The following is a 22932-nucleotide window of genomic DNA, read 5'->3' as shown; positions in this document are numbered from 1 at the left end:
GGTCAGGGCTTGATTGTTTGCTCGGCCCTTTGCTTTGATCAGCCATCTCTTTTTGACAGGTTAGAACTGACAGATTTGTTTCCACATTTAACAAGGCAGATTGTTTTGCAAATTCTGAAAAGGGGGGGGGGGGAAATATACCTAAATAAATCTGATCTGAGTAGTCCTGCTATCATATAGGAATATCCGGGGGCCACCAACATACAATAGAGCAGCACTGCTTCATTTTGTGGCAGTCAATATTCAGTCAATATTCCATGCAATATCTGTATACAACCTGGTGCAGATACATATAGGGCTTTATAGGGTCCATCGATATGTCACACATCAATAAACACATGAGTAAATTCGGCCTGCTACATGGATTGCAGGGGGGAGGGGCAGTTAAATAATGTAAGAGAAAGATGTCTGTACCTACAGCCGAGCTGACACCATCACACTCACACAGTGTCTTATTTACGCTGTTCACTACTGTCAATCACCAGTGGAAAAACACAACAGCAAGCTGCACGTACACCTGCTATGTGGCACAGCAGGGGGGACCTTAACCTGGTATATTTACCAGTCTAGATTTAGGGTAGTCAAGGCCTGCACTCAAAGAGTCTATTCATCCAGACTCCTGGGCTGAAACAGAGCCCAGGACCAAATGTGGCAATTCATTGTCTGACAAAAACACTATGGGGGTTGTGTAGGGAAGTGGTGACCCAACAAAGAGGGAGGTCACAAAATGACGTGCACAAGCTTACTGCCTCCTATCCCAGAGGGTGTATGGGGCCACTGAGTGAAAATCATGTCTCTGTACCTGCAGGATATCTACCCATCCTTACGGGACTGTGCACGCTTATATATAGTGTTGAGGTGGATCTGGGCCTAAGGGCTCTATTACGAGAGGTGATTATTGGTCAAACAGAATGATTTTGCCCCCTGTAGTATGGCCACTGAGCAGCCAACAAACAAATGCTTATTCATTGGCTGATCATCTTGTCCTGACCTGCTATATAAATCTTTTGTCGGCCAAGTGTAACAGAGGATGTGCAGCCGATAAATGATGGCAGTGAAGGGCTGGACGGACAATCTGGCAATCGTTCATACAGCCATCTTGCATGATAGTCAAGCCCTGTAATAGGCTCAGTAAATGAGTGCCAATGTACCAGACTTATCTTCAATTACAGAGAGTGTCGGACCATGTAATCGGGGCATGGGCAGCCGACGAATGATGGCAGCGATGAGATGTAACAACGAAACAGCCAATCTACCAGATCGGTGCCCATTTACAGAGAGTGTCCAGCCATGTAATGGGGCCCCCATCGATATACTTTACCTTGCTAGCCATACATCTTCTGAACAGGTTTGGACACTGCATGAACCAATGAAGACCAACATGGCAATCTTCTAATATACAGATAATCTGCACCTCCGTGTACTTTAGAATTATATGGTGGCGTCGCTGACAATCAACATGTTTTATGTGGATACAGATGCACTAGAATGGGTAGACAATGGCTAGTGACAACTGAAAAGTTTATGAAACCATTTGTGTAAGTCTTTTTATTCCCCTCTCTGCTATTGAAAAGGAAGGATGTGGTCTGCAGCGGTCAACATTTTACACCAACATACTTCAGTATAAGACACGTATATGGAAGGTCTTCAAGAATCCCCCCACTGTCTCCTTGCCAGATGTCCTCTTTAATCCACCTATACATATTAGATTGATCACCGCGATCTGCAGGGTTTTTCTGTTAAATCCATCAAGCATCTAATGTGCATGACACCCTCAACATCCGCTCTCCACCAGCAAAGAACCAGATTAAGAAAGTCAACCAATATAGCCCTAGACATGTAAGTAACAACTACATTTTGCCTCGAGTGCAATGTGACGTAATGTTTTTGGCAGGAGAGCTGCCAGGTCTCCATACAAGAGGGTCCTGTCTCCATACAACAAATAAACAGGGACGACAGGTGGTGGGGTGTCCGAAGCTCACAATCTAAGATACCGACCAGAGCTGGGGGGAGAGAAACTCCAATGGGAAAAACAGCTGATCTTTATAGGTGCTGACACTTCTTGATACAGCCTGGCCCCGGGCTACAGAGTAGACACAATGAATATTTAATGGCCGTAGACTTCACATAAAAACAATGTTCCATTGCTAGGTCACATGAGCTAAAACACTGCCATTTCCTAAGGATGATTCCCTCTAAATACCAGGCCTTGTAAGGACAAAGAACAATGTGTATAAGCTGAGGACTCCAGCTGACAAGTTTGCCGGTGTCTGCCCTGCCGTCACTTCACCCTCCTGATGGTACAATCTGTGAAGACCACCACATGCCGGACGAGCAATATGGTCTTGTGCACTGAGGCCATGGACCACTGGGCTGCATACATGAGAATTTGTTGTTCGGTCTAGTGTGTGTAGTAGTTACCCTAAAGGTGTTGTACAGTTTAGAAAAAACATTTTCACACATGGAATTCCGAGATAATAGAAGAGGGTCCCCTGTTCAGGATCCTCTGCTTTTAGTCAGAGGACGAGATGGGTCACTAAGAGGGTCTTTCACTCTGGAGGACCTGTCCTGTCCTGCACCGGAAACCCAACGGATTATAATGGATAAAGTGTATTGCTTCATTTCTCCTGAGGTGGCAGGATACAGACGACCAACATCAGTCCATACAAATTTCTATACTAAGTACCACAACAGCCTGATAATGGTGCTCAGGACAGAGGTCAGTTTTTGAAATATGACAATACAGAGACAAAAAGTCTAGCACTCGCCACCATAGGCAGCAATGACTTCAGTTTATTCCATCAAGGAGACACGACAGGGAGGGAGACAAACAGGTGAGGGCCTTCAATAATTGACGGCCAAACAATTGTTCAGCTGTCAGTTATCTCTCCTGTGCAGCCCCCGTCCACCCCAAACACAGGAAGATCCAGCATGGCTGAGCGTTCCTGTATTCTCTATGGAGAGGGAAGAGCTCTGACTGTGGCTAATCTCTCCCAGAACATAGGGGTCGGCTGTGATTTCCTGTCGATGTTCGTTCTGAAGAGCTCCATACACCTTAGATTAATGGCAATAGGTTTGGAAGGACAAAAGTATAAGGTGTATGAGGTTCTTATGTTTCTTCACAGATTATAGCTGATTAATGGGGGTCCCAGCAGGGGGAAATTTTGCCGTCAGCTTACTGTCAAAAGACCCTTTAAAAAAAGTAGAGACTGTCCAAAGGGGCTTATTAGATTTGAAAATACCCGCTGCTTTCTTCTGAAAACAGCATCACTCCTGTTGCAACAAAGAAGCACCCCCAAAAACTGGCCAGTTCTCGATGGAAATAATGGTACCAAGATAGTGTCATTGAAGAAATACTCTGGTCTCACTGTGGTCATGTTTACACATAAAAGCACTGCCATAGAATTACTATATGGATAAGTACAGGTGCGAAGGATATCAGTATTGGGGCTACAATGCAAAATATAACTTAAAGGGAATGACTATGCCTATTATGGAAAAAAATAGTGGCAGGGGATTTACACACACACACCATCCACATACTGCCCCTATCTATGCATCCGACCCTGCAATAAAAACTATTTTCCCATACAGCTCCGATCATTATATTTCTACATGGTCACGTAGATCACTATAAAGCTCCGGAGAGGATAATTCCTGCTGAACTAAGCTGGTTTCACCCAGTTTAGGGACTCTGTCATTATCCCAAAGCCATTCTTACTGCCCATATGAAAACAAAGCTGACAGCCGCCCGTCCTTCACAGCAGAACAGCCTTGTAAGGCATTGGAGTGCATGGGAAGTATGGCGTCCTGCCAGGGGCACAGAGCGACTGTCACTGAACACACCTGCTTCACTGCCAGGCAGGCTTCATGTGTACAGGCTGCGAGGGGCTGAGGCCTGTAATCTCCTGACTATTCCCTCTAGATGTATATGAGGTGTGGGTAAGCTGTAGATCTGCATATAATAAGAAATGAACACACTGAGGATATATGGCATATTACTAGGACAAGCCACAACATTCTGATCTGTGTAGGTCTGACCTCTGAGACCTTGGCCGATCTGGAGAATGATGGGACCAAGGCCCTTTAGCACAGAGGCCCTGCCTGCCACCCACAATGCCAGGAATTGCAACAAAGCCCCATTCATGTACAGCACATGACTAAGAGTGTAGGAAAAGTAAAGGAAGGTGGACCCCCATACCAGTGAATGGTGTCACATCCTTGCAGTATGTCATTACTTAAAGGGGCGTTCCATTTCAGCATGTTATCGCCTAGCCACAAAATGCTGATCGGTGGGGGTTTGAGAGTTGAAACCCCCACTTCCTATTTATATACAGTATGGCCACGTATAAATATACAGTGGCACCTTGGTTTAAGAGTAACTTGGGTTTAACAGCGTTTTGGTTTAAGAGCTCACAGTTTTTCAAAATTATGACTTGGTTTAAGAGCATTGCTTTGGTTTAAGAGCTCCCAGCACTGGGTGAGAGCGGGAGTGGAGGAGGGGCATGGTCTGCATAGCGGGGTCTACAGCACTGTACTCTGACCCAGGATGTCTCCCTCTCCTTCCAAATCATAGCAGATCTACTTCAGGCTGGGGCTTGCATCAGGGGACAGGACTGTGGAAGTAATTTCCTCATAGCTGTAACCCCTCTCTCCCCTGAACAGAGAGCACTGCATGTATGTGCCTACATCTGCCCTGCTCATTCCTTCATGCTCCCTGCAGTCTCTTTTAGCCCTTGTGTTTCCCATCCTCTCCATTCCTGCTATAATGTTCCTGCACTTGCACTCAGGTATTCACACTGCTGCTATAATGTACCTGCACTCACACTCAGCTATACACACTGCTTTATAGAAGTTTCTGTCACTGTCCTCCTGCACAGCTCTGTGATTCTCACTTCCTGATTGGTCCATGTTGAACACACCCCTTCCCCATTGCTATCATGTGACCACACAGACCTCTGACAACATTATGTGGATCTGCAGCTCCATCCTGTATCTACAAATTGCAGCTGTTTTTCAGGTTTATGCAGTTACTATACATTATACACCACATGCTGATTGCTATACTGTACAGTAACCTATATTATCACATATTCAGCTATTTATAAATGTTTGTTTCATTTGTTTTACATGTTATTCAGAATATAAAATTATTTTTGGGGTGTGAAACCCAAATATACAAAGCCTTGCAATAAAGCTTAACTTGAATGAATTTTGCCATGTAAGGGGAGAAATAAAAAAAAACAGAGTTGTTACTGTAAGCTCTGGTGTAAGGGGGGGGGAGCGGTTGTTATGTGTGTTCCTATCTGAGCTCAGCAGCCATTGCTGGACTGCTATCTGCACTACACAGGAGACAGACAGTACATGAAGCATGCATTAAGGATAAAGCTGTTACATACCATTCTTACCTGTAAGGGTAAGAGAGAGTTGCTGTTGTTGTCCGTCCTGAACACATTGTCGTCAATCCAAGACTTGGGATTGAGCGATGGTGTGGATCGTGTGAATTTGGGTGGGGCGATGACGTTCCCAGAAAAGGGCTTCTTTAAAGGGGAGATTTGGTTCATGGTGCCGGGGATTCCCATATTGGCAGTGCGGCGATCTCTGCCGTGCATCCCTCCCCAGGACATGCTGCCTGTGCTCCAGCCGCTGCCTTGGTGGCTGCTCCATGGAGACTGCTTGACAAGAGGCTGAAAGGAAAACAGGGACAAGGTTACTACCATGATATCTCTATATCTTCACTACAGACGTCTACATCAGATTTCCTCAATCTATTAAACCATCTTTGGGCTTACAGTCTATTCACACCATAGAGCTGCAATAGAGATAATGGGGGATGTCAATGGCCAATCCTTTTGTTTTCAAGAGAGATACTCCCCTCAATTAAAAACGCATGCACACCCAGCCAAACTGAGTGTGCATACATACTGGGGGTATGAGGGTTGGCAGTACAGCAGAATATAAAGGGGGCAAGCTTTTGGGGCTAGTATCACAATTTCACCCAGAGAGTACGCAACATTGAATGTATGGAGGAAAACCAACTGATATGAAAAAAATGTATTGCTGGGAAACTTTTTGAGATCTTAGGTAACCCTTGAATAAAGCAATGTGAGAAGGAGCCAGTGTATGGTATTTCCAAAGCATCACTATGAAGAGGAAGTAGAACAAGGAAACAGAAGTACACACACAGTATATGTCTGGGGTGAATGGTTTAAAGGGGTTGTCCAGGCTTACAAAAACAAATAGCATACAAGAGCAAAAGATGGTGCCTGGCTCTAAAATATTAAAACTTCCGTCTTTACTTATATAAGTCTTTAAAACTGGTACATCCAGGCATTTTACTCCATGTGAACTGGCCATTAAATAAAGACGGAAGTTTCAATATTTTGGAGTGGGACACCATCTTCTGCTCTTGCATCCTGTATCTATTGGGAGTTGGCCCGGCTGCTTGTTCCTTGCTTTACAGTGGATGGTCTTGCAACAATGGGTTAATGGTGAACTGACAACTTGCATCTGTTGTTTAAAAACAGGCAGCACCACTCCTGTCCTCAGTTTGGGTGTGGGTTTACAGCTCAGCTCCATTAAAGTAAATAAAGTGAAATTGTAATACCACATACAACCTGAGAACATGGGTGGTGCTGTTTTTGCAAAAAAGCAGTTGTGTTATTTTTAATCCTGGATAGCCTGAACATAACAGTACCCACTGGGTAGTCAGCGTGAGCCCCTTCATTTGCTGTAAACATGTTTACCTGGACTACCATGGGTCCCGCATAGCCCAGGTGTGCCCGCCCTATACATTATATTATACATACATTATATATTAAAAGAAAAAAAATCACTCAGGAATGCAATTGGAATTTCCGTCAAGCGAGTGGGAATTTACAGAAGAGAACTGTGAAAGAGCAGACTGTATATAAGCCCTAAGCACCACCCAAAGCATGGCGTTACTCTATTTATAGGTACAGAGAACCTGATGTGTGCCTGTTACAAGGCTGAACCACTGCGGCCATACCCGTAATACAGAAAACCGGAAAATTATGGGTGTAGTAACCGAAGCCAAACGGGTTCCACCCAACCTATTACCTGGGATGACAGACAGAGATATATCTATCAGCAGCACAAGGTAGCACTAGTACTGTATATAGAAATCCCCCAATACACCATTACTGGCAGTGATATAGGCCATAATGTATGGCAGCCTGGTCACGGTTTAGGATGTTTAGGAAGCTAGGAGGGTTCTGCTTTCTCGCCATCATAACAGATATATATTATATATATATATATATAGAAACTGCTATATTTGCAGTTCTGTTTTTTTTTACCCTCTGTAGTACCTATGGGTTATATGCAACTTTCCAGGAGTATGGTATCACAACTGATCTCCATTTATTTTAATGGCACTGAACTGCAATACCACTAACAAACTGAGAAAAAGAGTGGCACTGTTTATGAGAAAAAGCAACTCTTTTTTTTCCCAGTCTTGGTATCACAACTGATCTCCATTCATTTAAATAGCACTGAACTGCAATACCACTAACAAACTGAGAAAAAGAGTGGTGCTGTTTATGAGAAAAAGCAACTCTTTTTTTCCCCAGTCTTGGTAACTCCTTTACCTACTAAGTTCTTTCAAACTCAACAGTAAAACAGCCCTTTGACCCCACATGTAAAGTCCTTTTTCATCTGCTTAGGAGCATTTTTTATTCATATTATCCAGACTAAAATATGGCTGATATTAATCATTTTTGGGGCCTATACATTTTGCTTAAAAAGGGCTACAAACACAGCAAACGTACAAATATAACGTACCTAAAATTTAATAGGTATCCAATATAAGAGAAGAGGGACCTCATTCGACATTGAAGGGAGACCATGTCCAACCATATCAGCTCAGTAAGTAACCCATATTAACCGTTGCTATTCCAGAGAGCAGCCTGTTTGTGTACGTCACCCTGATACAAGGACACGCTACCTGTCATGGTCACCAGTAGAGAATTTCTGTAGGGAAACACCAGCAAGAAAGTGTTTTCCAGCTACCAAGACTTCGCTCACCACCCAACACAAGATGACAAAGACACAAACACGAACAACTGCAACAATGTGACCGAACCGGATGAACCAAGCGGGATGGGCTAATGACAATGTACGGAGACAATGAGAGGGCACGCGACTATCTCAGGGACAGACAGCGCCTATAAACACTCATTAGGTATAATGGGGCTGTCAATAAAGGGTTGTGTTTCAGGTGACTGGGTGGGACACACACGTCCAGAACGGCAGAATTTACTGACAGCAACTACTACAAAGCTCCCTCCATTGAGTGCGTTTACAAGCAAGTCGCACCTAGCTATATAGTCGTGTTGGTCTTGCCCTTTTTTTCCTACCATAGGCAGTCAAAGAATTTAGTTGTCCTCTTCTGGGGTAGTCACCCAGGACTATGCCTAATTACCCTGGAGTCTCAATGGCTTCTATAAGCAACAACAACCGATTTTTAAAATTAGAGGGGATCTCCGGTTTTAAAAAAAACTATTTTTTTGAGTAGGAACCTCGGATCAGGTTCCTACTCTCTGTGTCACAGTGAACAATGGTTACAAGGAGCGTCTCTCACACTGGAGGACCTGACCTATCCCGTTGATCATAATATGAACTGTGTAATGCTCGCATACTCCTGTGGTGGCGCTGCAGAGAAATTGAAGACGTATTGCCAAATTTAAGGCAGATCACTGGGGATCCCAGCAGAGGGGCAATGACACTTTGGACAAATAAATCTTTATAACAATAGACTGCAAAGTGGAGAACCCATTTAAGATCAGCACAATGATTTGAAGAACAAATTTGGAGTTCTTGGGCACTGCTGCACATGTTATATAACCTATATGGGATAGGGTGGTCTTTTAGGCCCTCTTGTAACCCATGCCCATAGTTATGCTGCTTCTCTTTTGAGTTCTTCTGTGGTGATCCCCTACAATTATGGTACATTTACACATACTCAATCCACAGTGGCGCATGAAGTCTTACTTAGCATGCAGGAGCGCATTTACCCAGCCACTTAAAGGGGTTGTCCATTTTTAATAATTTGTTTAAGAAGGGATATCGCAAAAATAGATAATTCACAGGGTAGTCGGTTGTTAGGATCCCCCTTCTTATTGAAACTAATGTGCCATCCATGTAAAACATGGACATGCCAGGTCCTCCCGAGAGGCAGACACTCTAATAGACTAGCATAATATGGGTAATAGACGAGGACTCTCTAGGGCAGTGTTTCTTAACCCGTGGCTCCCCAACTGTTGCAAAACCACAACTCCAATATGATGGTAGAGCCACAGGTTGGGGAACACTGCTTAAGGGGAACCCTTCTCTAATAATTCCTTGGCAAGTGTACAGCTCACGTCAATGTAGGGTACACCGTCATATAACACATTGTGTAACACTTAGGTGGCGGATGTATATAGAAACATGGCAAGGTGGTGTCAAGCATGTGATGGGTGTATCAGAGTGCCATAAATAGAGAATATTACCACACAGGAGACTCACCACTTGGCAGGGAGACAGGTCTCTGCAGAGTCAATGTGTAATATATGAGGGTGTATGATGGGTGTTATACTACACGGTATAGATATGAAAGAATCTGGGAATGACAAGCGAAATGTAGCTCCTGAATACTGTGACGTCACAATGCCAACTCCATACAGACAACATATATCAGCAATGATGTCATGTGCCTCAGTCATGCTATATATACATAAAATAACTACATGTCTGTCAGGATTATAGAGGGTGCTTAATCCCTACAATTGTTATGGCAGTACGTCACCCAACGCCTAATAATAGTACAAAAGACACTAAAGTACCCATGCATATCAACAAGGTTAAACTAAATACCATGGGGTTGTACCTTCAACGACAAGACTGTTCAGGATGTGGAAGGACTCACACAGCAAGAGGTGCCAACTTTCAGCACTCTGATCTGACAACTGGTTCTGAAATGTGATTGGTAATATTATACATAATCCATACACTATGGCAACTGCATAGTACTGTACAATATGCTAGCCCATTGGCCCTCTGGACTACCACCTGGAAAACCTACAAAACATCACCTGATGTAGCTACCAAAGTCACTCTAAGTCATACACTACTAATATACCATAATAACACAAGAGGTGCCTTCCATCTGTACTACTCCCCTTATGCTTGGTGCTGATAGGTGACTTAGCATTTTAATGGTGACAGGACCACTTTAAGGACACAACCTCCTCACGCAGCAAGTCTGCTAACCCCCAGATGCCATGTTCCCCAGCATGGGAATATTTCAAGAAAAAGGGCTAGTGTGTACAGGGCATGTGACTTCCTTACGACTCTTAGCTGTCTACTGCAGGAAAACGTGGCTGTTATTAGGACAAAAGGTTAGAGAAGAACAACCGCTATAGTCCCAACTCCTCACACGAAGCAGGAGACATGAAGACTAGTGCAATCTTCATTTCTTCAGTATACATCTTTTCAAATTACTTCTGCTCCTCCTGGTTCCTGACCTTCCTTATCCCTACTGTGAATAGCACAATTCTTGCTGTGAAATTGATAAAGGATATCCTCCGGCTCAGAAAAATAGTAAAATCCAAAGTCTTTATTCAAAACATGTTAAAAATACATTCTAAAAAACATTGATGTTTACAAGAAAAATTGCCGACACGCTTCAGACATGGCGCCCTGAGTAAGGATGCTTTGTCCGAAACGTGTCGGCAATTTTTCTTGTAAGCATCAATGTTTTTTAGAATGTATTTTTAACATGTTTTGAATAAAGACTTTGGATTTTACTATTTTTTGGAGGATATCCTTTACCCATTGCATTACCTTGTATCACCGGGAGTAGGCCCGCTTCCTTCCGTGCTTCAGCATAGCACTGTACGTGTGGTAAGCTGACCCAAATGGCTTCTTTATAGCGACAGTTCTTGCTGTACAGTATCTACTGCTTCTCAGGTCTCAGTCACATCACGTTTGGGCTATATGTTCAGTGTATACATGTGAACATCAGCAATAATATATGCACATTCATGGACAGAACATAACTGCGGCCCATTTCCAGTTTTTTTGTACAGCACCCAAACCCCTATTTAGGTCCTGGACAAAAAAAGTACACGTTCGGGAAATGGACCAAAAGTAGTCACTAGTAGACCATTTTAGATCCACTAAACCCAATAAGCACATTGTAAGTACCCTGCGGTATACATTAACCTTTCTACCCATATGCTGTCATACACCCCGACCCTAATGTGAATAGGGCCTTATACCTGCCACAGAGGAGCTTAGTAAAGAGTCATACAGAGTATAGTGATTCCAAGGAGGAGTGGCGGAGGGAAGGAAGCACAGAGGATCAAGCAAGGTAGTATAAGGCCTCATGTATATGGAAATGTGTCTACGGAGGAGTATGAGGTAAATTCCGCTCTGAACTATGTAGCCATAGGCACTGTGTGCTGCCATATAGCACTTCTTAAAACTGTAACAGATGAAGTATACTATAATTTGTTAGTCTGACTGATGTGTAAATCTCTATGCCTCATATGAAACTCTAGGCAACCAAACCTTTCCCATATTTTTCAGCACACAAATAGAAAGAACAGCCCCCCCCCCTGTGAAGTAAACAAATTAAAGGGATTATTACACATGTAATAAATTAAAGTGGATATGACCATTTAATCTCATTCACATCAATGGAACCGAGCTGTAAAACCACACCTAAACTGGAGACAAGAGTGGCGCTGTTTCTGGAAGGTGACCCATCCTACAAACTCCATCGTAACATGGATGATTGTATTTTAACAGCTCTGAATCTGAACACGAGTCACCGGCAATGTGAGGATAAAGGTGACATTGCGGGATCTTTGCTCATATTATAAGCACTAGAATCATTATATGACACCCGCTAGATATTTTTATTGAACCAGAGAGGAAAAGACAACCGCACAATCAGCATAAAGTACAAAATAAATGTCCCCAGTGTGAACTACACACAGCGCTCTGCCCTTCACATACACACAGATGCCCCGTTCTGTCATCATGTTTCCTCCACAAAGGTGGGATTGTATACGTTATAATCCACCGCTATGAAGAACACTGCTTTCTAGGAAAATGGTACGTTTCTGTGGCCATCAGTAGTGGGGTATAGTGAGCGCTCTGTGCTGTATTCCAGGCCTTCTATCTTTATACTGCAACTTGTCACCTACATGGCGGAGACAGACATCTTATTTACAGAGCCAAAATTCACTCAGGATATCATTTCAGGGTGAACTAGCGACCTTACTAAGATGGCAGATGGCAGCAGGGCTGGTGGTGTCCAGGAGATGTAGAATGAAGCTTCTCCCTATATAGATGTGTATGTTCATTATATATATATATATATATATATATATATATATATATATATATATATACTCACACACACACAAAAAAAAAATAAACTAGGCCTGTTACACTATGGCCATTCAATGCCATATGCTTGGCTCACCGATACCATCTGATGTGTTCCACAATATGTGGTGTAAAGTAGATAGGAGTTGGCAAAAATTCTCACCAAACATTGCAATACAATTTCTATAGAGCATGGCTATGTTCGCATTGCGTTTTTTTCCTTTCTGGTTTTAGTTTTTAAAATTAAGTCATTTTGCGTTTTGGGCGCCTGTCATAACAATGTTGGCTGTTGGTACATTATTCTGGTGGACTGATTGCCCTTCAGGTGTGTCTTTAATAGAAAAGGCCACTGAATTTAGTAGTAAAGACGGTGAAAGGACGGTGAAAAAAAAAGACTACTACTAAGAAATAACGTCGATTGTTTGAAAAAGACATCCAAAAATAATTGACATGATGATTAATTTGACATCCACACAAACAACGTCAGTCATTTTACAAGCTGTGTGCACTGGACGGTTATCATTTCATTGACTTTAATGCATTCTATTGAGGCCATTTTAAAAGGTGGTAACGAACGGACGTCATTTTAAAAGGAAAAACTGTCCGCCTTTTCTCTTTTTCTTTTTACTTAATGTGAACATAGCCCATTGCTGCTTCCCTGGTCCACTGTGACCTTATCTTAGTCTATAAATCACCTCCTGCCTCAGGCTGATGCTTTCCTCCCCCATGCTTTATACTGCAGCTCCATCTGTTCCTGCAGGTTGCTGTGTACAAGCATAAATTCAATACAAGCTCATTGTAAAGTCAGTACATGGAACACTGATCAGAGAGAATCTAAATTATTAGGTAGAGATGGTGTCAGCATGACGACCCCTGTCCTGGGGACCTATTAGAGGTGGAGGGGCCTGATGCCTCCATGCATTAAAGGGATGAGAATTCTCATCCATTATACAGTCAGACTAGGTAAGGGTCCTACTCTTACCCCCAACTGTACTAGTGGGGTAAAAGAAGCCAGACCCACTCCTTGCCTCTATAATGGCAAATATAATCAGTATTACCATCATATAGCCTGATATAAAGGTAAATTTATATTTAATTATTTTTATTTTATATATAAAAAATTTTTTTTAACCAATTTTCCTTTATTAAAAAATTATTTCTAAATGGCTCAACCTTTCCTTGAAGAGAACAGGCTAGGATCCAGCGTGCAGGCCCTGCCAAAGAATAAGATTTGCAGAAAACTAAACCTCTTTGCCCAGGACATATTTGAACCGGAGCCCAAGTGAACGCTGCTCCGCGTCTGACACCGGTGAGGGGAAGGGGGGGGTCGATTAGTTTGCAACAGTGACTAAAATTAATACGGAGGATTAAGGGATCATCAGTTTTTTTTTCACAGCCACCCAGTTGCACCAGGATCATTTTTGCTGGCTGTAAAGAATTAGCTGGGCCAAACGGATATATTAAAGAGCTGAAGTCGTCACGTCTATTAACAGCGGCCATTAATAGCCCCGGAGAACATCTGAAGGTGCACAGGATCACAGACCTTAAAATAATCTGCCAACCACAGGAGTGGCAGACTGGTGGGCAGTGCCAATAGTCAGGAGGGGGCGGCTAGGCCGTCCATTCATTAAGAGCCATTGAGGGAGAGGGTTCTTGTAGCTGGTGTCTGAGATCTGGACATGCATTCACCTTTATACTTCTATATACTCTCATCTAGTAAAAAGCACACGTATAATACTAACATCTGCAAACCAAATGAGCCCAACTACAGGCGACTATAAATCTTAGCGGATGGAGATGACTGGGGCAGGATCTGTACATGAGTGCCCCCACCATCTGCTGTAATATACAGTACACACCCCATGTCAGCCTACAGACATCAGATCGCATTCATTCTCGAAGACTAAACAGCTTTCTATTCAGAATACATCAACATTTCTGCTGATCAAGTAAATATGCCAAAAAATTCCTTTAACTCCTTACCATCCCACGACACAAGCATACATCTTGGATGGCTGTCAGATTAGAGACCAGCAGTGGGAGTGGGGCTGTAATGCCTCTTACATGGCTGTAGCAATGTACACGGAAAGGAGCTGGCCCAATGCAGACTCTGATAGTCTTTGGGGACCCCCCTCCCCTCCCAAAGGTTCTCGCTCCATCTCTTCTGGTGTCGTTTCAGGTAATATAGTATATATACTTGACTATCTTCCTTTGTGTATAGAGTCCTAGTAATTTTTGTCTCCAATAATAGCAGTTACTGCTGCATACATTACAGGCTCTTTGCGCTGTCTATACCGGACATATTATTAGGTCCAATAACCCAGCGGTAAATCCGATGAAGAATCTGCAATAAATGTGTCCTCTGTTACCCTATACATCTGCAGTGCAAGGAGGAATGAAACATGACAAGATCCCAGCATGTACACATCCACCGCCCACCAGGACATGGGGGGTTATACCGCCAACCAGATGCAGGATTGTGCTTCGATTTATCATTGGCATATGGCAATAACTACATTACAATGGGGGTGTAAGACTGGATCTGACCCAGAACTCTATTCTGTCTCTATACCCGGTCAAATGTAAAGTAACCCTTTATGTTCTGGGTGGCAACCACATCCTTCCACTATAATAAGGCCTGTATGGTTACACGTTTGCATCATTTCATTAGCGGCAATGACCGTAAACTGGAAAAAGGTTATTAGGGTCATCTACATGGATTGATTGTTGTTAGAGAATTCATAAAGCGTGCACTCAAATAGTATCTACTCTCTACTCTCTCTCTATATACATGGCTGAATTACAGATCTATATTGTACGGATCTATAAAGACACATCCGTCCCATATTCATAGATCACTATGGGTCACAACAGTTTTTTTTACCCCCCATGTATACATTGCCGCACAGTGTGGCTACATGTCCATTATAGGGACCCATAATGACTTCATGGGTACAGGTTGAAAAACTATTATAGGCTGAAAAGTCTATATTCTATATATTGAGTATATAAAGCAGAATTGATCTATAGTTACATTTGGCTTATGTGGTCCCCATCAGCATCCATTGCGCTTTGATAGACAGAATAACATAGCATACAGCGCTATTCTAGCCAAATTAACAGACTCCCTTAAAGTCAATGGGATTTTTCAGGAAACAAAAGCCAGGACTCCAGTGTGAACATGGCCCTGAATATACAACTGGTCTCTGAGAATCCCTATATATGTATCCCATTTATATACTTAATGCTGTAACAGTGTCCCAAATTACCAAATGACTAATACAGCTCTGCTACATCTGTTTATCAAGAGTGAAAGGCTGTGCCTCAGACGGTGACCAGGAACTTTATAAATAATGTGTCCTGGTCCTATACGGGACTATGGGAGGCTTCCGCTGCCACCACACACACACAAGCCTCAGTAAACAAGCTGACATTTCCAAGGCTATAATTGTGTGTGTGTACATCAGCAGATCATGACGTGGGGGTTTCTATCCGGTAAGATATACCTCAGCAAAACATGGGGAGAAAAAAATAGGAAAACAATTGGGGTATTAAAGGCTTTAGCCTCCCTTGTTCAGTTTCAGATGGTGAATGCCATTTAATCCCTGTGCTGACGGAGAGGACTACATCCAGGGCTCTGTGATGTCCTGCAAAATCCCCCCAGCGTATCAAAGCTGGGCACAGCTATTAATAAATGAATCAAAGACAAAAGGACGACGGGCACCACGCTGCTGATGTGAGGGACGCCATCCCACACCGCCAAAATGACCCTGAAAAGAACAATTGGGAGGATGGTTCTCACCCAGAGGCGGCTTACTGTACAATGAAAGTACTGGAAACACCAGGAGCAGGCAACAATACAATCATCTAACAGCTATCTACCTATAGTATCTATCTATCATCAATATGTACACCTATACTATCTATATATCTATCATCCATTAGCTATCTACCTATAGTATCTATCATCAATATGTACACCTATACTATCTATATATCTATCATCCATTAGCTATCTACCTATAGTATCTATCATCTAATATGTACACCTATAGCATCAATCATCTAATATGTACACCTATAGCATCAATCATCTAATATGTACACCTATAGTATCTATCATCTAATATGTACACCTATAGTATCTATACATCATCTCATAGCTATCTACCTATAGCATCAATCATCTAATATGTACACCTATAGCATCTGTCATCTAATATGTACACCCATAGTATCAATCATCTAACAAGTACATCTATAGTATCTATCATGTAATATGTACACCTATAGTATCTATATATCATCTAATATGTACACCTATAGCATCTATCATCTAATATGTACACCTATAGTATCTATATATCATCTAATATATACGCCTATAGTATCTATTATCTAATATGTACACCTATAGTATCTATCATGTAATATGTACACCTATAGTATCTATCATCTAATATGTACACCTATAGTATCTATCATGTAATATGTACACCTATAGTATCTATCATCTAATATGTACACCTATAGCATCTATCATCTAATATATACACCTATATCATCTATCATCTAATATATACACCTATAGCATCTATCATCTAATATGTACACCTATAGCATCTATCATCTAATATATACACCTATAGCATCTATCATCTAATATATACACCTATAGTATCTATCATCTAATATGTACACCTATAGCATCTATCATCTAATATATACACCTATAGCACCTATCATCTAATATATACATCTATAGTATCTATCATCTAATATGTACACCTATAGTATCTATATATCTAATCATATCTCATCTATTATCTAATAACCATTTACCTAAATTATCTACCGATCACCTAATACCTATCAATCTATCGTCAAATCTATAATTTAATATCTATACCTACGTTATCAACTGACAGTATAACTACTTATGATCTTACATCTATCATATCATAATATATCTGTCTCTTATAGCTATCATCTACCTACAGTACCTATCATACCTATTATCTCAAATCTGTCTGTCTCTAATCGATCATTTTTTCATGATTTGCTGTCTAATATCCATTTCCTATTTCATATGCATCCAGTTTCTATTCCATATACTGTAACCTATTATGTATCTCGATCATATATATATCTATGTAGTTTAATGTATGTATCCATCTCATACATCTAATATCTACCTTCTATACATCTAATCTACTGTGAATCCTCTTTGATAAGACCCCTTCTCCACACCAGACTCCCTGTGACAGGCTTCCAGTTCCTTCACATAGAACACATACTGTCCATCTTCATTGTGAGGACCTTCCCCCTTGAAGACCACTTTTCAATGCAATTTTGGGTGCTTGTCTCGTACAAGGAATCACTGTACATCTATATGTATGTACATACCTATCCATCCCATTTATTTATGTTATCTATGTATCTATATCTATCTAATATCAGCCTTCCACATGTACTGTATCTATCCATCCATCTCACGAACTACAGTATATATGTATTCTATATAATATCTATATATCTAGTATCGATCTGTTTCACATATCAATTTATCGCAGATTTATCGAGCATCCATGTCATATATATAACACTGATCTATTCATATATATATACACACACACACATATATATATATATATATATATATATATATATATATATACATACACACATATATACACCTACTTAATATCCTAAATCAATCTCAATAATCCAGTATCATTCTATGTATTTCTGAGCCCTGGGTCCAGTAGGATGGGTCCAGCAGGATGGGTCTGCCACCATTGAGGCCTACGATATGAGCGGCCACCCTATATGAGAGACAGGTGGCAGACCATGGTGGGGTGTGAACGGTCATCGTCCTGACCTAGGAATGTCATGGCGGCTCTGTGCAGCCCCTCTAAGAGATGTGACAGATGTAGCAGAGCTGTCATTCCCCTGTTTGTACTGAGCCCTGCCAGATGACAATCCCAGCTTTCCCTACGCCTGTCTATACCACAGTTTTAGAATCTTACTGGGGGTATCTATGACCCGGCAAAAATAGAGACGGCCATTAGGGATGTGTATTTTCCAGGTCCTATATATTATAATGAATTATTACAACCATACAGGACAGACACACATATACCGGATCCCAGGGTACCTAGACCGGTCAGGGAGACAATATGACGGATTTATCATGCAGAACACACAGCGGCTACAAGCCACATCCTGTACCAGGCAAACAAGCATCCTATTTACTAGAGGCGGCATTTCCATATACAAAGTAGTATATACACCGAGCACACACAAGATGGCAGCTGGAAAGGCCACAAAGCAGCAGTGCCCGGGGTGGGAGGAAAAATGACATTCATGCATTATATTGCCAGCCCACAGCCAGGGGAATGGAGGGTGATACTACTATGTATCTACAATGGTGGTGTATGGAGATCTATAATGCTTATATGGCAGGGCTGGGCTACTATTACTATTTATAGTCATTGTCCTGCATTGTAATCCCGGCCTAGCACGGCTCAATAAGCCATACATCACCCCGGCCAGTGTGATCCATCTACATGACAGCCTATTCTGCTCACATATGGCTCAACTATGTAGCAGAGCTCAACGTGTCATTGTTCCTGCACCGAGTGCACCTGCAGTCCTATGTAATATAGACGCGGCTCTGCTACATCTATCCAGCACAGGGGTTAAAGAAGGAAATATTAAGATGCTTGTGATCCTGGGTAATCTAAGACAGGCAGATGTCACACTGCAGATAAGAACTCAGGATCTACAGTCACACAATGGCTGTCACTACACGGTGACAGGGCCTGGGTCACTAGGCCTCTGCTATAGGGGGCTGTCTAACAATGGCGGGGACCTAGCATATGCTTACAACCTCACCCTATACAATAACAGGATAGGCGATTGACTGATAAGTGGCAATTATTGGGAACAGATATGGCCACTTGTATAATACAATAAGATGCATTCTTATCTAATGAGAGTGATTGTTCTAAGGCCACCAATGTCCCGATCATAACAATGGGGGTACCTATCAAGCTGCCTAGGCCTAATAATGTCTCCATATACAATGATAAACCTTTTTATGGGATAGATATAATAGATAGGAAGCGGTAATTATAGGGGACAGATATGGGCACCTCTATAATACAACAAGACAATAAGACGGGTTCTTATCTAATGAGAGTGATTGTTCTAATGCCACCAATACCCCCATTAAAGCTCTGATCATAATGGGGGGTTCCTATGCTGTCCTTGGTATGGGATAGATATAATAGATAGGAAGCGGCAATTATGGGGGACAGATATGGGCACTTATATAATACAATGAGATGGGTTCTTATCTGATGAGAGTGATTGTTCTAATGCCATCGATGCCCCCATTAAGTCTCCAATCATAACAATGTCCTTGGTATGGGATAGATATAATTGATAGGAAGCGGCAATTATAAGGGACGGCTATGGGCACCTCTATAACACAATAAGACGGGTTCTGATCTGATGAGAGTGATTGTTCTAATGCCATCGATGCCCCCATTAAGGCTCCGGTCATAACAATGTCCTTGATATGGGATAGATATAATTGATAGGAAGTGGCAATTATAAGGGACGGCTATGGGCACCTCTATAACACAATAAGACGGGATCTGATCTGATTGAGTGATTGTTCTAATGCCAGCGATGCCCCCAATAACAATGTCCTTGGTATGGGATAGATATAATATATAGGAAGAGACAATTATCGGGGACGGCTATAGGCACCTCTATAACACAATACCTGATGAGAGTGATTGTTCTAATGCCAGCGATGCCCCCAATAACAATGTCCTTGGTATGGGATAGATATAACTGATAGGAAGAGAATTATAGGGGACGGCTATGGGCACCTCTATAACACAATATCTGATGAGAGTGATTGTTCTAATGCCAGCGATGGCCACAATGCTACCAATGGGGGGTTACCTGATGGTGGTTGTAGTTGTTCCTCTGCTGTAGGAAGGCAGCAGCCTGGTGGTGCTGGGGGTTCATCTGGGGGCTGACTGGAGACCTCCTGCTCTGCTGCTGCTGCTGGGGGAGGTTGATCTGGGCAGAGAAAGGGCTGCTGAATCCAGGGACGTTGATGCCAGGGCAAGGGTTGGCAGACACCGGGGAGAAGCTGTGGAAGAAGGCCGGGTTGATGGAGGAAGGGATGCCGGGGTAGAAGCTGTCAGGCTCCGGGCTGTGCAGGGCGTTCAGGTTGTGGCCGGCAGCAGGGTGGGGCGCACTGGGCTGCTGCTGCTGGGGCAGCTGGGATGGGGCGGCTGGTGGAGGGGACGAGGTGGCCACAGACCAGGGGGTCCCGAAGCCGGGCAGGGAGGGAGAAGAGCTGGAGCCTCCGGGGCTGTGAGTGCTGCTGCTGCCGCTGCCCAGCTCCGGGGATCCGGGGAACAGGTTGCTGCCCCCGCTCAGGAGGTGCCCACCCTGTCCGTCCATCTGCAGCTTGTTCTTGGTTGGCAGCTGGTGACCACCCAGAGACGGGGGGGATGCTGCCACATGGGGGTCCCCTGCAGCACTGGCAGCAGCCACCTCCTCTGCACAACAAGAGCTGCTGGAGGAGGAAGAGGAGGACGGGGAGGCTGGCAGCAGCTTGTCAGGCGCCTCCACACCCAGCTCCTCGCATTTAGGAGATCCCTGGCGGTGGCTTGTCTCCCCGGGCTTCTTCAGCTCCTCCCTGTACGCGGCTGCCGTCTCCTGGGGGCTGAAGTCCTTCCTCTTGTGTTTGTCCGGGGCGCCGTGCTGCAGCAGCAGAGCGGGCGGAGACACCTGCTGAGGATGCCCGCTGCCCTTGCCGGCCTTCCCGGGGGCACAGCTCACCCCCAGCAGCAGCTCATCCTGCATCACCTGCGGGTACCCGGGCAGGAACAGGGCGCTGCCCGCTGCCGGGAACTGCTGGCTGCTCCGGAACGCTCCCCCACCGAACAAGCCGGTGGTGCCCCCGCCGCTGGCAGCGCCGCTCCCGGCCGTCTGCAGTAACCCGAACCCGTAGTCCCCCATTGACACGTGAGTGCGGGGAGCGGCGAGCGGTGTACGGGGAGGATGTGTGAGCACGGTGTGATAACGGGAGCTGTGTTACATGGAGCGGCGGGAGGCGCGGGGCTTATGTTACTCTCCTCGGGCTGGGGGGCACATGTAGCTGCTGCAGCCTCCCGGTGGTGGTTGTTGCCCTATGTGTGTCCTTTACCTCCCCCCTCCTCTCCTCCTTATGCCGGCTCCCGGACTGCAGCGCCGCCTTATAAAGGCAGGAAGAGACGTCAGCGTGACGGCCGCCACCGGGGACCTCCTGCTGCCACCGCCGCCGGGAGACTCACTGCCGGGGCTGGGGGCAGGGCGGCGGGGAAGGGGTTACTGGGAGGAGGGGCAGGACACCTGCAGGACACACACTATCCTATATGCTGGATAAGGGAGATAGGAGCATAGAAATAACCAGAGATAAGGAAGTAGGGAATATATATATGTAGCTAAATATAAGGAGGTAGTGGATAGTGTATATATATATATATATATATATATATATATATATATATATATATATATATATTCATAAAATCACCGACGCGTTTCAAACCAAACTGGTTCTTATTCATGGTATCTTGGTCTGGATAGGATAGGTAGGGAATGTGTATTCAACATGAAATTACCATGAAGCCAATAAGCTCTTACACGACATCTCTGTTGAGAAAGCGTGCAAATGGCGCCACTGCCGTGGTCAGCGTCTCGGCCGAGGATAGTATCATATATAGGATAGTATCATATATAGCAATTATATAGATGTACTGCATAGTAATAATTACATACCAATATATGACAATGTACTAGATAGTATCATACACAGTGGTGCCTTGGATTACGAGCATAATTCGTTCCGGCACCGTGCTTGTAATCCAAATCCACTCTTAAACCAAAGCAAATTTTCCCATTAGAAATCACTGATTTGCAGACAATCGGTTCCACACCCCAAAAATAATGATTTATTATTCTGAATAACATGTAAAACAGATGAAACAAACATTCAGAAACAGCAGAATATGTGATACTATAAGTTACTGTACAGTAATGGAGAGGATGGGAAACACAAGGACTGACAGACTGCAGGGAGCATGAAGGAATGAGCAGGGCAGATGTGGGCACATACATGCAGCACTCTCTGTCCGGGGAGAGAGGGGTTACAGCTATGGAGAGATTACCTCCACAGTCCTGTCCCCTGATGTAAGCCCCAGCCTGAAGTGGATCTGCTATGGTTTGGAAGGTGAGGGAGACTTCCTGGGTCAGAGTACAGTGCTATAGACCCCGCTATGCAGACCATGCCCCTCCTCCACTCCCCCTCCCACCCAGTACAGGGAGCTCTTAAACCAAAGCAATGCTCTTAAACCAAGTCACAATTCTGAAAAACTGTGAGCTCTTAAACCAAAACGCTCTTAAACCAAGTTACTCTTACACCAAGGTACCACTGTGTATATAGGAAATGTACCGGATATT

The 22932-nt window shown here is 43.5% G+C and overlaps 1 protein-coding gene across 4 annotated transcripts in view; it reads right to left on the bottom strand.

Moving 5' to 3' along the window:
- The window catches only part of CPEB2 (cytoplasmic polyadenylation element binding protein 2), a 61684-nt gene extending 40000 nt beyond the window's left edge, over nucleotides 1-21684 (bottom strand). For 2 of the 4 annotated variants that reach the window (XM_069977419.1, XM_069977421.1), the window contains exons 1-2: nucleotides 20380-21684; nucleotides 5400-5687 (exon numbers count right to left, since the gene is read on the bottom strand). In XM_069977419.1, coding sequence (XP_069833520.1) covers nucleotides 5400-5687; nucleotides 20380-21450 — 1359 coding nt within the window. In that variant the 5' untranslated portion in view covers nucleotides 21451-21684. The remainder of the gene's footprint in view (nucleotides 1-5399; nucleotides 5688-20379) is intronic. The other 2 variants (XM_069977420.1, XM_069977422.1) reach the window with 1 other exon arrangement.
- Between the last annotated feature and the right edge of the window lie 1248 nt (nucleotides 21685-22932).

This window comes from Dendropsophus ebraccatus, chromosome 7 (assembly GCF_027789765.1).
Source record: "Dendropsophus ebraccatus isolate aDenEbr1 chromosome 7, aDenEbr1.pat, whole genome shotgun sequence".
NCBI classification, from domain to species: domain Eukaryota; kingdom Metazoa; phylum Chordata; class Amphibia; order Anura; family Hylidae; genus Dendropsophus; species Dendropsophus ebraccatus.
The sequence above is the reverse complement of the archived record's forward strand: the minus strand, read 5'-3'. Positions and strand labels throughout refer to the sequence as shown.